We start from the raw sequence: 16,719 nt of genomic DNA on the forward strand, positions 1-16,719 counted from the left end.
ATGACCAAAAGACTGATGGACTTGGCAAGATCAAAGGGACGACCTATCAAAAACGGTAAGTATTGCTGAATAAATGAGTCTGCCCCATATGGCCGGAACCTAGATAGATCCATGAACGTGAAGAGTTGACCAGTGACGAAGATTGTAGAAACTCATTTCGAACCGATCATGGATATTTACCTGACCAATTGATGGCTCGGCGCAGCTCAACTTCAACCTAAGTGATCGAGGTTTCAGCTTAGGTTGGTCTCGACCACCCGTTGCATGATTTTAGGGTCAACTACATCAACACTTATCACTTACATAAATCATGTGTAACGGTTGAGCAACATATGCAAAGATTGTGCCTAAGATCGTGAACCGCCTCGAGCCCACTTACATTATAAATAAGGGTTTCATATCTATGAAAAGGTACGCAAAATCTCTCGTCCAAAACCCCTTGACACTACTAAACCAGTTACCCGGTCTGACTTTAGCATTGGAGGGTCTCCTTTGTCTTTTTCTTGTGCAGGTGTTTGAAGATCCAATAACCCAGCAGGGGTAAACTAGATTTCCACATTAGCAATCCTAATATCTGGTTGGTCGAGCAGTCCCAGACCGCATCGGTATACCCTTATTTATTGAAATAGTCTTAGCCTCTTATTTGTGGACGTTTATTAATTGAGCAGTACTAGCCATTTATTGGTGGAAACTTATTTTTTCATGCTACCCGTTTGATAAATGTCCACTGATTCAATAGTCAGATCAACAAATAAGAGTAGGATACATATAAACTTAGATGTATGATTTGGACAGTTGAATTTGAATTGATCGAATATAAAGCAAGCAATTTTTTTACCTTATTTATAAGTACCCGCGTTTCATCCATCACGCTCGCCAGAGTACAAAGTTTTTACTCTTCCTATCGCACATTTTCTTCCACACGTGCGATTTTTTCGGAGATCGCGCACGGAGTCCATGGTCGGATCGCGTTTCATTTCAGCACTTCATTTTTAAATACAGGAAGGAGGAGAAGAAGGAAATCGCTATCTCCGAAAAGCTCGAAAAAGTGAAGAAAAAGATGGAGATTTTCTCCATCTCCTCTCTCCTTCTACTCTTCTTCTTGCCATTTTCCTCTCTTCCCAGCCCTGCAATCGCGAGAGGCGGAGAACGGATCTCCTCTAATCTCTTTTCAGGTCTCCTCTACAATTCCCTTTTTTCTGTGAATTTCGTTTGTATACTGACCGTTGATTTCAAGATGTATCATCTTTCATTGGATCGGATCGGATCGATTTTTCTTTTGAAATCTGTCGATATCTGTGATATTTCCAATCGTATTCCAGTGTGTTAGATGTATTTCTCATTAAATCTGATTTTATTTTATTTTTCCATCAGTCTGACCTTTTTCGCTCCATCAGATGATGTTCACGGTAGGTTCCACCTGATTAGTGGCCCAGATCCTTCAGACCTGTGCCATGTCAGACGTATACCGAATTTTCTGTTCAATTTCTCTGTCGTGGGAATTGCCCCTTGCGTTTCTCAATAACGGAGTGCGTTCGGAGAGGTTGAAGAACACTTCACGACACACACACACACACATGTGCTGAAGCGAGACCACCACTCATCATTTGGGGTGCACCATGAACATTCCCTGTTTTCTGGTTACAAATAGTTGATTAGATGATTATAATTTTCTTGTCGAATTGGTACAGTTTTTCTAAAATCTGATTTGGGTTGTCTACTTTTCTAGTTTCTGTAGGGGTTGTTTGGATGCCTGTAAATGATTTACAGGTGTAAGCCATTTACAGCCTATCCTCTTTGGCTGTAAGCTGTAAACGATTTACGGGTAAATGATTGTCTGTGTTTGGATAGCCTGTAAATTGTTTAAGTCCTATAAATGGAGAGCCAATCTTTGAAAAAATAGCCGTTAGGCTGTAAATGGAGAGTCTTTAAATGAAATCCCACCTTTTTGCCTGTAAATGCGATGGGTTTAAATGCTGTAAATCATTTACAAGCATGATTTACAGGCAAAAAAACGTCATCCAAACTGGCGCAGCCGGCTGATGGGAAGGATCCGCCCAAGCGTAGGCACCTTCAATCTATGCACGAGAACTCAAACAAATAGAGAGAACAATTGTAGAAGTTTGATTCAATTCAAAGGTCCTTCATACTATTCATCTTAGGCCCCTATAGAAGCTTTTGAAGCTTATAACCAATGACTCATTACAAATATGGAAAAGAGATAAGAATGCATTTAAAATGTTTGATAAATGGATAATTCTTAGCTGGCTGATTGATTTTGCTAGCTAATTACCTAAATAGGCTAGCTACCTAAATAAGAGGCTTGGTCTTCCTTATCAATGGGCCGACTGTTGGACTTGGGCTTGATGGGCCTGGCCTTGGTCCATGGGTCGTGGGCCTAGATCAGCCTGCATCACAAACGCAGAGTGTAAATCATTTCCCTATAAATCATTTACAACTCACCCCATTTACATGCATCCAAATGACCCTGTAATGTTTTCGTTGTATTTCCATGTATTGGTGTGTTTCTCACACCGAACCATTGTGATTTATGCCGTTATTATAGAATTTGATGTATTTCTCGTACAATCCGACTGATATGTTTTTGCAAATGGTAGTGTGTGATGCATGATCGACCAGAAAGAATGCCAAAACTGTACAAGTTGGGTCAACCTTTGGTAATCCAGATGTTTCTTCTAATGTCCACTGTTATACTTGGGCCATATAATGCAACTAGAATTGAAACTAAACTAATTGCAAGGCATCCAAAATTATGTACCATAATTTGGAACACATGAATATAAAAGACAAGGGCATTATGATGTGGAATCACTCCAAATGGGGCTTGCAACAGTATATCAACCACTCACACATCACAAACAGTTGTGTCCGGGCACACTGGAAGAAGCCCAATTGCCTATCAATTTGATAATAGATGGAAAGAGAAGGTGGACATGATACACACCTATATCGACATGCCATTGGACAAATGAAAATTTGGCGGATAAGAAAAGATAGCCATTCGAGCACAACATAGGGATGAGGTGATGGTGAAGCTCCTACCCTAACAATTCAGGACATTAAGGTACATAAGTGGTTGGTGCGGAAGTTCTAAGGACCATTTCCTATTACTAAGAGGGTAGACAAGGTATCGTATCAGGTGTAGCTACTCTCTCAACTCAAGTTCATCTGATCTTTCATGCGAGCAACTTCAAGCCTTATGATGGAGATGGGAAAGGCCCAATCTAAGGAATCACCAAATGGCATGTACTACAGTGGTCACTTATTTTGACAAGGAAGCAGATTACATTGTTACAGATTAGACGATACAATGACAAGATTAATGCAACTAGATCAAGGAAAAAAAACTAATTGCAATAAGATTTACCGTACCGGAGGTAGGTTTGAATCACATAAGAGAGAAAAGAATTCAAGATTGTGAGGAAGCTCAACAATCCTCTAGTCTTAAACTAGAGATCACTTCCCCCTCTTCAACAACTACCATAGATAAACAAGAGAATTACTCAGAGAATATCATTCAACCGTCTTATTTCATAGGCCTATAATGAGTGCTTACAATCTTCAATAAAATCTAAAAATAGAATTCTTAGCTAGCTAAGATCTGAAAAATAAGAAACTACCTAAATAAGAATCTCTAAAAATAAGAAAGCACTTAAAAGAAGAATCTCTAAAAATAAGAAAGTACTTTAATTAAGAAAGACTTAAATAAGAAAGTACTTAAATAACAAAAATCTAAGATTACTTCTTGCCTAATATAAAGATATGAAAGAAAAGGAAATTTCTTAATTTAGAGATTTGAAAGAAAAGGAAAGTAGATAAATTTCCTAATGTAGAGATTTTAAAGAAAAGGAAAGTAGAGAAATTTCCTAATGTAGAGATTTGAAAGAAAAGGAAAGAAAAGAGAGGCTAAAAAGGGAAAGAGGGCCTTTTCTTGTACACAGGTGTGGAGCGTGTACGTGTGGAATGTGGGACAATTGCATCAATTCCTCCCGCTTGGAAAAAATCGGCTCCGTCGAGTTAATGGTAATGTATGCATAGAGTTACGGGTTGCGCTAAAAATCATCTGTTAAAATCCACATGTTGTTGGATCTCAGTTTGATCTTCCACTTGACGAGAAACTTCTGATACCCTCATTGGTATGTGGAAACTATCTAATCATCTGACTTATCTTCGATGATTTCTTCGAGTTGACTTGGTACCTTAGGTATCTGGACAGCCTATTCTTTTGTACTCGTGTTTTCATGATTTCCAAGATAAACTATAAGGTCTTCCACATTAAAAATGGGGCTGATCTTCATTTTGGGTTGAGGCTCGATTAGGTTAACATTATCACCTAGCTTCTTTAAAATGCGACAAGGACTTTCCTTTTGGGAATGGGGCTTTGTATAAGAGCTTGCTAGAAACTTCTTAGACTTGAGCCGGACCATGACTCTTATCTCCTTCTTGAAATTGTGCAAAATGTCATCGAACAGCTACATGACCCTTGTAATTTTCATCACCTAAGGTGATCTTTTGCCTAACTTTCTCATGTATCTCCTTATTATGTTGCGCAAAGGTTTTAATGTCTTGGCTTGATTGAGTCACAATATAAAGTGGGATTAAATCGATAGGTTGTCGAGGTTGCATACCCATCACAATTTTGAAAGGAGAGTCTCGTAGTGCGGTTCACAGAACTGTTATAAGCAAATTTAGCTTGTTGGAATACGATGTCCCATGAGCTGGTATGATCGCCATCCAGACATCGAAGTAGATTTCCAAGATTGCAGTTGGTGAATTCAGTTTGCCCATCTGTTTGCGGATGATAAGTACTTGAGAGCTTTAATTTAGCTCCCATCTTAGAGCACAAGGTGCGCCAAAAGTAGCTCATAAGCTTAACATCATGATCAGATACAATTATTTTAGGAACACCATATGGATGAACCACCTCTTTGAAGAAAACATTATCGATGTGCATAGCGTTTGATGTCTTCTTACAAGAAATGAAATGGGCTATCTTCAAGAACTTGTTAACCACAACATAAATAGTCATAGCTATGTTGAGTCTTAGGTAATACTGGAACGAAATTCATGCTAATGTATTTCCAAGTCGGAGCTGGCACAAGTAGTGGGGTATAAAAAGACCAATATTTTGCTTGTTACCTTTACCCAGTTGGTACACCGTACACTCAACATTGTCGAACAATGATTCCGACATCTTTCTTCAAATCCGACTAATAAAAAGGGTCCTCAACCAAGTTGTTGTTTTGTCAAAACAAAAGTGACCATCAATGCCAACTGAATGAAGTTCTCGTATAACATGTCATCGCAAGGAACTTTTGGGAAGACACAACCTGATGTCATAGAATAAGTACCTATCATGCAGGCTGAATCGTGGGTACTTGGTGCCTCAGCCAACAATGAGTGTTGAAAATACCTTCCAAAATCATCATTTGCTGCATAGCCTCTTTTAGTTCCTCAAACCTAACAACAAAAATAGATAAGATAGATGAAAGATGTGATTTTCATTTGAGGGCGTCTGCTACCTTATTATTATTATTATTTATTGCGGCATGATGTTTTAGGTTGAATGTGAACTTATGAATGTAAGAACTCCACTTAGTGTTCCTTGCACTTAACTGCTTTTGAGAATTCAAATAATGTAATGCCTCGTGATTAGAATAGAACACAAACTCACGATGAACGAGGCAATGATGCTAATGTTTCAATGCTTGTACAATAACATAAAACTCCACCTCATATATAAAATACTTATTATGTTCCTCATTGAGTTTTTCATTGAAAAAGGTTGTTGGGTGTCTTTCCTGACCGAGGACACTTCTTATGCCTTTGTGAGATGCAATAGCAACTTCAAACACCTTTTGCAAAATCATAAAGTATAAGAATAAGAGCTTTTATCATTTTCCGCTTTATTTCTTAAATGCTTTTGTTGGTGCATTGGTCCACTCAAATGGGTTGGCCTTCACACATTCAGTAATGGGCACCGTGATGGAACTAAAGTTCTGAATAAACCATTGATAAAACGTCGCCAGTCCGTAAAAATTGCGAACCTCAAGAATGTTCATGGGAGTAAGCTAGTTGACAATGGCCCTCATCTTTTTAGAATTAGCCTTCATGCCTTTTGCTGAAACGACGAGCCCTAAAAAGACTATGCTGGAACTCATGAAGATACACTCAAAATTGCTATAGAATTTCTCATGGTTTAATACTCTCATCACTTAGCAAAGATGGGTCCAAATGATCTTCTTGTGAATGGCTATCGATGAGGATATCGTCGAAGTACATGACGACAAACTTGCCTATGAATGGCCATAGAATTTGTGTCATTATTGCATGAATGTCCTAGGTGCATTTGTTAGGCTGAAAGGCATGACTAGCATTTATACAATCCATCCTTTGTCTTGAAAGTGGTTTTCCATTCATCTCTAAGATGAAGTCTTATTTGGTGGTACCCACTATGCAAATCAATCTTCAAAAAGATAGCATTCGCCATCATGTCTAGCATGCCATCTAAGCATGAATAGGAAAATAGTTGTCAACACACATTTGCCAATTGCTAACTTTCCTTGGTGTCAATAACGTCGGCATGACATATGAGCTGAGGCTATTACGAATGAAACCCTTGGTTAGCAATTCCTCCACTTGTGGACGAAGTTTTGCATGCTCTGTCAGGTTTATTTTGTATGCTGGAAGATTTGGTAATGGTGCTCCAAGCCCCAACTCAATTGTATGCTGAATGTCGTGCATGGGTGGAAGCTCACTTGGTAGTTAATTAGGGACCAAATCTTGAAATTGGGAAAGACTGTCTTGGATCTTAGGTGGTTGAACAATAAAATCACCTGCTAGATTGGTCTTGCATCCTACTAGAGTATATATGATTCCCCGTTCGCTATTTTCCTCCATGAATCGGGCCATACTCAACACTGTGGAAACTGACTTTGCCTCTTCAGGTTCGTCATCCTTCATAGGATTAAGAATAATGAGCTTTCCTTTGTACATAAACTTGTACGTGTTCTTTGTGGCCTTTATGAGTTATCACTGTCATATACCCACATACGTCCTAGTAATATTTGTGTGACATACCTTCATTGAAATGATGTCACACAAAAGTGATTCTTCATAGTGACCTAGGGAGAAGTTCACTAAGAACCTCTTGGTCACGGGGATGAACTTGTCATTCACCCATGCAATTTCGTATGGCTTGGGATGCTTGTGAGGTTTCAGCTTCAACTTGTCACCATACTTTGTGAGGCCACGTTCATACTACTACCTTTGTTAATAATGACCTTTGTTAATAATGACCTTGACACGATACTTGTGTATGGAAGACATTGGTTCTCAACCAGTCTTCTTGGGCCTCCTCTTTTGGTCTCGTCAGAGTCTTTCTGACCACCAATGATAACTTATTTTTATTAAGGCCATCTAGGCCTTCCTCAGGTTCTTGCTCGTCATCTTCTGGATTTCTTTCATGTTCACCTTCCACTTGGTCTATAATGAAGGTTTTTTTTTTTTTTTGGTACCATTCACCCTTGTCCCTCACAAAAATGGAGATTGCAAGAGGGACACAAAATTACGTAATGTCCACGGCCACCACACTTGAAGCAAGTGTTGTTCAACCTCGTCTGAGTTACACATGGTCATATGGACAAGAGTGGGGGTCCGTATGGTTGTACGGTTTGGGTACGGTCTAGGTTTTTAGATGGTTTTGAGATGATGTGATGGGATTTAGGTGGAGACAAAAGGAAAATGAAGGAAGAGAGAGAGAGAGAGAGAGAGAGAGAGAGAGAGAGAGAGGTGAAGAGAATACCTTGAAGGAAGAGAATAAGAGAGAGATAAGTTGGAATCACTCAAATGCTTCACACCAACTCTAATCACAAGAGGTTTACTTTGCTCAAAGCAAAAAAAAAAAAAGAAGAGAATTTTATTTCAATGCATCATATCCCCTAGGGCTTCAAAGGCCCACCCTTAGTAGTCTTTTGTTTTGTTTTTTGTTTTTTTTTTGTTTTTTTTTTGTTTTTTTAATTACAAAAAAACCCTTATTTCAATTAAAACATAAAATGGCCCAAAAGAAATAAAATAAACTAGAAAGAAAAGCTATAAAGTAGAAAGAAAATCTGTCCACTAATGTCCAACATCCAAAACTGTCCACATGTCCACGATGTATTCATCATCCAACGGTCCAAAATGATCCAACGGTCTTCGTGTAAGATCCAACGGTCTGATAAGTGTATCGATTGAATCGAATGGTCTAGATGTGTCCAATAAGCTCTTATATATAGCCCACATGTCCAAAACAATCCACAATGTATCCATCATCCAATATCCAAAATAGTCCACATGTCCACGTTGCATCCATCATGCAACAGTCCAAAGTGATCCAATGGTCTACGTACAAGATCCAATGGTCTGATAAGTGTATCTAATGAATCAAACGGTCTAGATGTGTCCAGTAAGCTCTTATATGTAGTCCACATGCATCTTCCCAGTGTGGGGCTTTCAAAGATGCATAAACATGCATGTGGGGTCCTCCAACATGGCTTCGTACTCGATTTAGACCCCATATAATGATCATTCAACCATAGAGATGTTGGAACTGTGGCCAAAGCTCTCCTCCTTCTCTGGTATACTTTGAATGGTGCTCGGATCTTCTCATCAATTTAAGCCGTGACAACATGCTTTCTTAGGCATCACACCATAGAAGTTTCAATCGCATGGAATTCAAGAAAGAAGACAATCTTTATTTCAATTTCACAAGATCTGTTTTCTACAGAGGGCATATCATCCTTTTTATATTCTAAAGAATAGAGGGAACCATATTGCTGTTGAACTCTTCTAATTGATGCTACGCTTCATCTCTAATTATTTTAATCATACTTGAACTGTATCTAAGCCTGTGCCTTGCTGGAAAATAGGAAAAGCAACTATTAGAGACTTCGAACAGCATTAGAAGTCCGAAAATACCATGCGAAGATTAATGTAGCATTAGCCTAGCATACTAATGCAATGTTACTGTAGCATGCTGTGAAAGAGACGTGCTGGCCTATCTCTGCTGGAGCTTATTGCATCACCATGCTAAAAAATATCGTTCATTGCATTATCATCATTGTCTAAATGGTGGCTACAAATGGATGGCTTAGGCAATAATCTACAGTCAAACAGCAATCTCCATCGTTTGCATTAATAGGATCTTATAGTAAGAGGAATTTTTTGTGCATGCCACATTCTGGATGTGTCCCACCATCGCAGTGTTTGGGTTCATGCAGCGGTAGGCGCACACGTTTGGTTGCTAGTCAAATTAAGAACTGCATCTAATTTGGTCTAGCATTGTCTATCACCACTTTTCACAATTTCACCTGGTTTGACTTTGGCAAGAACCTAATATCTACTGAAAAATTGAAAAAATTAGCATGTAATTAAATCATTAGGCTTGTTGCAGAAATGAATTTCACTTTCATAAGATGCTAGGAATTCATTGAAAAACTTAGCATGTAATTAAAACATTAGGCTTGTTGTGGAAATGAATTTCACTTTCATAAGATGCTAATTCCGACTAACAATTTTTATATGCAGACGAAATGAAATGCATCTCATACCAGAAGTGGAATAGATAGATCATATTCTGGATCAGAGGACATTACTAATTCTGCTACATCTTATGGACTGTGTTCATGCACAACATAATTTCGTTCCTATTCAGTGATTGATTTTTGTTTAAAATGAGCAATCTCACTAAGGTTCAGAAATTGCAGCTCAGTTCTACTCATGGATTTGAATATTCGTATCAGATTGGCCAATATGTTTGCATTTGATCCATATCAGCTGGTTCCCAGACACATACGAGTTTTGAAATGGCCTGGCCCAAATTTTGATATGGCACACTGTATTGTTGCGAGATGATACATCTATAAATACCCCTTCTTTGAGCTTTTTATTATTTAAATTTACCTTATTTTGCCTTCTCTCTTTTGTTTTTTACTTTAGTGCAACCTTTGAGGAAGCTTAGAAACTCATTTTCAACTAGTCCGGCCATATTCTGGAGATCAAAACACAAGATTTGGGTTGGGTGTGATGAATCGAAATGGAGCGGATTGGGGAAAATTAGTCAAAAGGGCAAACCATTACTTTTTATTTCCATTTTTCTTCTTCTTTTGTTGTATTGCGATTTAGTCTCTCTAACCCATCAAATCATACTTGATTTGTGTTTTTTAGGGCCTATTCAGTTGATTTTCCAAAATTTTCACATTTTAACTGTTTTTGCCGATTTTTGAAAAATTACATTTACGCATATTGAACAGATAAATTGCATTTTTTAATAAAGTAAAATTGCATCTATGATATGCTTTTGGGGATGACCCTGTTTGTTGTGGTCTTGGATCAAGTTGGGTTACATGCATATGGTCGTCATCTAAGCCTCATCTCAAGTAAGTGGGTTACATGCATATCATTACTATAATAGTATATTTTTCATTACATTTTATTTACGATATTTGTGATTGTAATCTAATAATGCATATTTTAATTCTGGATAGTCTTTGGTGGTTGCCAACTTTCCATTATGTTCGATTAAAAACTTAAAATATGTAACAAAACCTAGTACAGGGAGAATTGACGATAAACCAATGAATTTCTATTTCTCAAATGCTTTAATACCATGTTACCTAAAAAAAAATGCTTTAACAGCAATTTAGAAGTCAAAGGCTCAAAAAGACAAAAACTCAACTTTCAATAAGTCAGGTCGACAGAAATCCCTCTTAGTCTCTTACCAATGAATGGTGCAATACGCCATCAAATGCATGGCCAAGACTCAGACTTTCTTATCATATATATATATATATATATATATATATATATTTTGGGTGCAATTTTTAGGTTAAAAAAGTAAGACACGGCCCCTGTCCTATCAATTTTGGGTCAGGGTGATGTCTCCCATAACCGATAATCAGAACCTTGGTTCTAATACTTGTCATTTGGATGCCTTTCATATTCAGCAGGTTCTGTGAATTCTAATAATTGGCTTTTCAAGCGTCATTTGTTTGAGGCGAACCATTCTCCAGTTCGGTACGTCTCGGGAGATTTGGTTTGTATTATGCATTTTGACTCTTTCATTTTCTGTCTTGCAAATCGTGGCCAAATAATAATGGATTATGAACATGGTACTTGCTTGTGTTACAGAGGTGATTTTGCTCATGGGTACATGACAAATTCCGAGCTTGAGAAAGCCGTGAAGGAATTTGGTCGAAGATGTAGTAAAATTTCAAGGATCTACAGGTGATTTTTAAGAAGAGTTTGGTGCCTATGTTGTATGTCGTTTGCATGTGCTTTCTAATGTGGATGGAAGAATTGGAGGCTATTTTGGAGATGGCATCATAGTACTACAGCCCTAGTTGCGACATTTATGAATGGGAAATGATCTGGTGCAATTTATTTGAACCCTCGGTCCTTACTCATGCCTTGGTGGTAGACTCACAAGAGTTTCAACACGAGGTCATGGGTTTGAGTACCCATTGTGGTGAAATCCCACTATGCTGTGTGTGCGTGCATGCGTGTGTGGGGTGTGAATGCGTGTGTAAAAGAAAAGAACTTATTTGAACCCTATTATGGTGTAACTCTTATTATTTGAAGACATGGAACCTTGACGATCTTGGCTTTCCATGTAGTGAATCCCACTTTGGATATCCCATGGATAAAAAAAGAGCTCTTAACGGATTCTAATAACCTGATTGGTGGCATGGAAATGGATGATTATACGGAAATCCTATTCTATTTTAACCATCCATTTGCAGGCTTCTGTTCAGAATCTTCAGATGATTAAGATTGTCTTGTTGGCACATTTTTGCAGTAGGCCCTCAACATCCAGATGTGCGGGATGGTCCAGACCAATTGTTGGACCGTCCAGGTGTCAATACATCTTATAGCACTCATGGTGCAAAAAGTATAATTTCCCTTAGGGCCTGTTTGTTTTTCAATTCACAGGGTAAATAAGGACTAAATGGGTAATTATTATTTACCCTTGTATTTACGTTCGGCAGCAACCCCTTGACATTGACTTGATGTTGATAGTGTGCTAAAACCGAGGAAAGGAGGATTTTTCCGCTAAACTCTGTAGGGCCCACTGTTATGTATGTGCTTGATCCGTGCTGTCCATTTGTTTTTCCCTCTCATTTTAGGGCATGAACCCAAAAATGAGGCAGATCCAAAGATCAGGTGGTCCACACCACATGAAACAGGGGGAATTGAATGCTTACTGTTCATTTCTTCTTTGGGGCCACATAAGTTTTGGATCAAGCTTATTTCATCCATGTCTGTGTGACGTTATGAACAGGTTGGATGGTAGGTACACATCCCTGTGGGCCCTAGGCTCATTTTAACCTTCAACGGTAGGCATTCAATTCCTCCTGTTTCACGTGGTGTGGTCACTCCACTTGAGCCTTGTATCTGCCTCTTTTTTTGGCCCATGCCCTAAAATGAGCACGTAGAACATATGGATGGTGTGTATCAGATACATGCATAAAGATGGGCCCCACAATTTACCACCATAATTTCCATCTAATATCAACATCTTTGCACCATAGTTTTTGAGGCCAAATTACGGCCTCAATTCCTCTTCTCCAACCTGCTGTAAAAAGTAATAATTGCTTATTTACAGTTCATTTATGGTGTATTTTGAAAAACAAACAGGCCCTTGTGAAATTATTATTTGCTTCAACATAATGGGAAATTTTCTGTTGATGAATGAATGAGAATTTTATCAGATAGATCAACTTATCTGGAAGATGTTGACTTACCAAATTATAATGGACAAAAGTATCTAACATGATTATTTCACAAGTTGTTTGGGCTTCTTTTTCTTTGCATTTTGGCTGGTTGTGGTAACCACACTGGCTTGTATTTCATTTCTTTCTTCGAGGTATCATTGAAATCAATAACCAGTATATCTGGAGGATGTTGACTTGCCAAATAATAATGGGCAAAAGTATCTAACATGATTATTTTACAAGTTGTTTGGGCTTCTTTTTCTTTGCATTTTGGCTGGTTGCGGTAACCACACTGACTTGTATTTCATTTCTCTCTTTGAGGGATCATTGAAATCAATAACCAGTATTGGAGAGAGCGTGAAAAGAATTCCACTGGTAATTGAAATTATCTACTTCACTACAATTAATAGTTAAAAATGGGATGCACGATCCTAAATGCTTGGCATGTCTCATTTTGATAAAAGATTCCTGGTTTATTGCCTGTAGTGGGTGATTGAAATTTCTGACAAGCCAGGACAGGAAGAAGCTGAACCTTCATTCAAGGTGAATGCTCTGCTGACAAGTCTATTATCTTTATTTCACGATTAGTGTTGTTTTTTCATTACATCTGCTCTTTAAGTGTTAGGTTCATTAACTTTATATTAGTGGGTGTGAAAGAAGGGGAATATGTAATAGCATCTACCTTGGAAAATATCCAAGGATAAACTTGAACAAGGCATTAAATGGTTTGACTTTAAGCTTAAGAATTAAGATTTCACTGTGGAAGTTTTGGGATTTCCTTTCTCCCTCTATAGCGTACTTTACTTTCGAATAAATTTGCAATTGGACAATGCTGTGGGGATCTTTCTGAATGGAGTTTACCTGAACTTCTTTCCTTGTGGATATCATGCATGGTAAGATGTACGGGTGGGTTGAATAAGAAAGATGATTTGCTGGACGTTGATGCAGTTCATTGGAAATATGCATGGAGACGAACCTGTTGGCCGCGAGCTACTCATTCTTCTTGCAAACTGGTTATGCGATAATTATATGAAGGATCCCTTGGTAATATGTTTTTTCTTTTCCTTTTATTTTATTTTACTTTTCATTGGACTTGGCTTCTAATTGCTTTTTTGCTACACTAAATTGTATATAAAGGAACTTTTGTATTATTTGTTTGCTAATCTTCATATAGCACAAACATCTAGGATGTGTGTTCACTGACACATACTTTCAGCTATTTGTTTGTTTGTTTTTTTTTGTTTTTTTCCTTTTCTTTTTTGATAAACGACTTCATTCTAACCAAAAGCAACTCAAGCCCAGATAGGGTGACCAGATACAAAAGAGGACTTGTCAGTGCATATAATGTCATGCAAAAACACTGGGCAAAAACAAAAGGGAGGGAAGATGAAAGGTAAGAGCTGTGAGGAGATGCCATGTGGACAAGTTCCTTATTATCTAATAGCAATGAGATTGAGAGTGCATGGTAGATGTGGCAGAGGAAAATTTGTTTTCTCTCCATTTCATTTTGAAGAGTGTAAAGATATTTGTACAACTATTATCTTTCAAAAAAGTATTTGTACAATTATAATCCCCGTAGAAAGCTCTTTTAATGTTAACACAAGCAGCGCCCCCAAAAAAGAAAAAAAGAAAAAAGAAAAAAAAAAGAAGTCTGCATTTACACCCATCTTGTAAGAGATCACCCTTGCCCTTGCCCTTTAGAGCACAATATATGTCAATTTAGATCAATTGTTGAAAAACATGTTTTAATTTTCTTTTCCAAAATCAACAAGAGCACCACTAACATGAAAGACGTAATAGTCCCCTCTACCTTTTGCCATGATACCCAATTCCAAGTTTGAAAAAGATCCACAATTGTGCTTGGCATCAACGATGCCACCTTAAAGAGGATTAAGAGTCTCCTCCAAACATATGATACTCGCTCATAGTGAATGAGCAAACAATCCATTGATTGTATCGTTTAGGCACATAACACATCCATTCATGATTAACATGCTTCTATTTCATAGATGCTTGATATCGAGGGTCTTATCTTTACCAACTAACCCCTCAAATGCAACCACTCTTGGTGGGCCTGGGTAGTGCTAGATGGGAGGCATTTTCACACCAGGTTTGAGTGGTGTGGCCTGTGGGATGCAGGGGCACATTCGGGGCGGGTGGCCCACATAACCTATGGATTTGGGGCCCACGAGAGGGCATAACCCATGGATTTGGGGCCCACGAGGAGGGTTCGGCCAAGGTCCTAACACATGGATTTGGGGCCTGGGCTATGAGATAAATGGATTAATTCACCATGCTCTATCAGTTCGAGCTTTTAGAGCAAGTGGTAAATTGTCCTGCATCAAATTGGTATCAGAGCAGGAGGTCTCGTGTTCGAAACTCCTCACCGGGGGTGATTAATGCGGGGGCATTTTCACACCGGGTTTGAGTGGGGTGGCATGTGGGATGCAGGGGCACACTCGGAGTGGGTGGCCCTTGCCTAACCTATCACCACTCCTGAGGAAGTGGTAAAATGACTATTGTAAAACTCTTTAGGAGTGAAGCCTCAAGTGCTATCTATGCCTATTGAGCATGGATGGATTTGTGCTTTGGTACCTTGTCTCTGAGATCTTTATGAAAACATGGAGACTAAGTCACATCTTCCTCCACCATGAGAATCGGGCAATATTCATCTTCAAAGCTGCTTGTGTTAACATAAACCATGAGAATCATCCTCCCTTCTGTTTGCCGTACAAGCAATAAGTTGCTTACATAAACTATTGTCCTTGATACCAAATCTTCAAAGCTGCTTTTCAAGCAGACCTTGATTCATGGTTAAGTTCACCTTTAAGATCCTGCATCTTGCTCGCGTCCCTCCAACCCACAAGATGATGGTTCAAGTCTTTCACACCCACACCTTTAAGATCCTGCATCTTGCATGCATCCCTCCAACCCACAGGATGAAACCTCTTTACCCCCTCCATACCCTTCCGAAGAAAATCTCTTTGGTGTCTCTAAAGGCGACGAGTGATGCTTGTTGGGCAATGGAAGAGCAACATGAAATATATTAGCATGTTTGGAAAAATCTTCTTTAAAACATCAAGCAATTGCCAAGGCATAGATGTCTGACTTTCCACGCTGACGTTTCTCTTTCTTCTTTCCCCACCAAAGTGTCCTGCAAACACTTAGCCACTGTTTCCAACAAAACAACAACGAAGGATTCCAACTTTGTAGCCAAACTTCCTCGAGAATTCCTGCACTCGTCCTCTTCCAATTAGACACCAAAAAATCTTTTTTTTTTTTTTTTTGAGAGAGAGAACTGAAACTTATTAGAACACCCGCTACGAGGCAGGAAAAGAACACAACTCAACACACTAACATCCCAAATGGAAAGAAACAGAAGCAGTCATAGCTGCTTAACAAAAGGAGTCCAACCCTTTACAAAGCCTTTAACTATACAAATTACTCCGTCAACCGAGGTCCTTCTGTTTCTGTAACATCGCTCATTTCTTTCCTTCTAGATAGTCTAAAAAATGGCCAAAATGAGAAGCCTCCAAACAAAATTTCCTACTTTCTCCACTCCACAACCATGCCATGCCCAAAGGAGATCTTCCACCGATCTGGAATGACCCAAGCCACTTGAGCCGCAGCTAGAAAATAATCCCCACACTCTTCGGACAAAAGGACAGTGGATAAATAAATGATCGATAGATAAATAATCCCACTCTTTGACCAGATACTTCTTCAAAAGACAGAAACAACTTCCTCAGGTTAGTGAACTGTACTGTATTTCCTCTTTGTTTTATGCAAACTGAAGAGTGTAACTTGGAAAAAATTCCACACTCTCTGCACAAAAGGACAGTGGGTAAATAATCCCACACTCTTTGACCATATACTAATTCAAAAGACATTAACAACTTCCTCAGGTTAGTGACCTGTACTGTAATTTTTCTTTTTTTTATGCAAA

General features: G+C 38.6%; 1 protein-coding gene across 3 annotated transcripts in view; it reads left to right on the forward strand.

Moving 5' to 3' along the window:
• The first annotated feature begins 897 nt into the window (after nt 1-897).
• The window catches only part of LOC131254295 (carboxypeptidase SOL1), a 47,916-nt gene continuing 32,094 nt past the window's right edge, over nt 898-16,719 (forward strand). Inside the window, exons 1-6 of one of the 3 annotated variants that reach the window (XM_058255293.1) lie at nt 898-1,175; nt 11,010-11,076; nt 11,191-11,286; nt 13,118-13,148; nt 13,260-13,316; nt 13,722-13,817. In XM_058255293.1, the coding sequence (XP_058111276.1) occupies nt 1,061-1,175; nt 11,010-11,076; nt 11,191-11,286; nt 13,118-13,148; nt 13,260-13,316; nt 13,722-13,817 (462 nt within the window). In that variant the 5' untranslated portion in view covers nt 898-1,060. The remainder of the gene's footprint in view (nt 1,176-11,009; nt 11,077-11,190; nt 11,287-13,117; nt 13,149-13,259; nt 13,317-13,721; nt 13,818-16,719) is intronic. The other 2 variants (XM_058255288.1, XM_058255298.1) reach the window with 2 other exon arrangements.

The sequence above is a fragment of the Magnolia sinica genome, chromosome 1 (assembly GCF_029962835.1).
Source record: "Magnolia sinica isolate HGM2019 chromosome 1, MsV1, whole genome shotgun sequence".
Classification (NCBI taxonomy): Eukaryota; Viridiplantae; Streptophyta; class Magnoliopsida; order Magnoliales; family Magnoliaceae; genus Magnolia; species Magnolia sinica.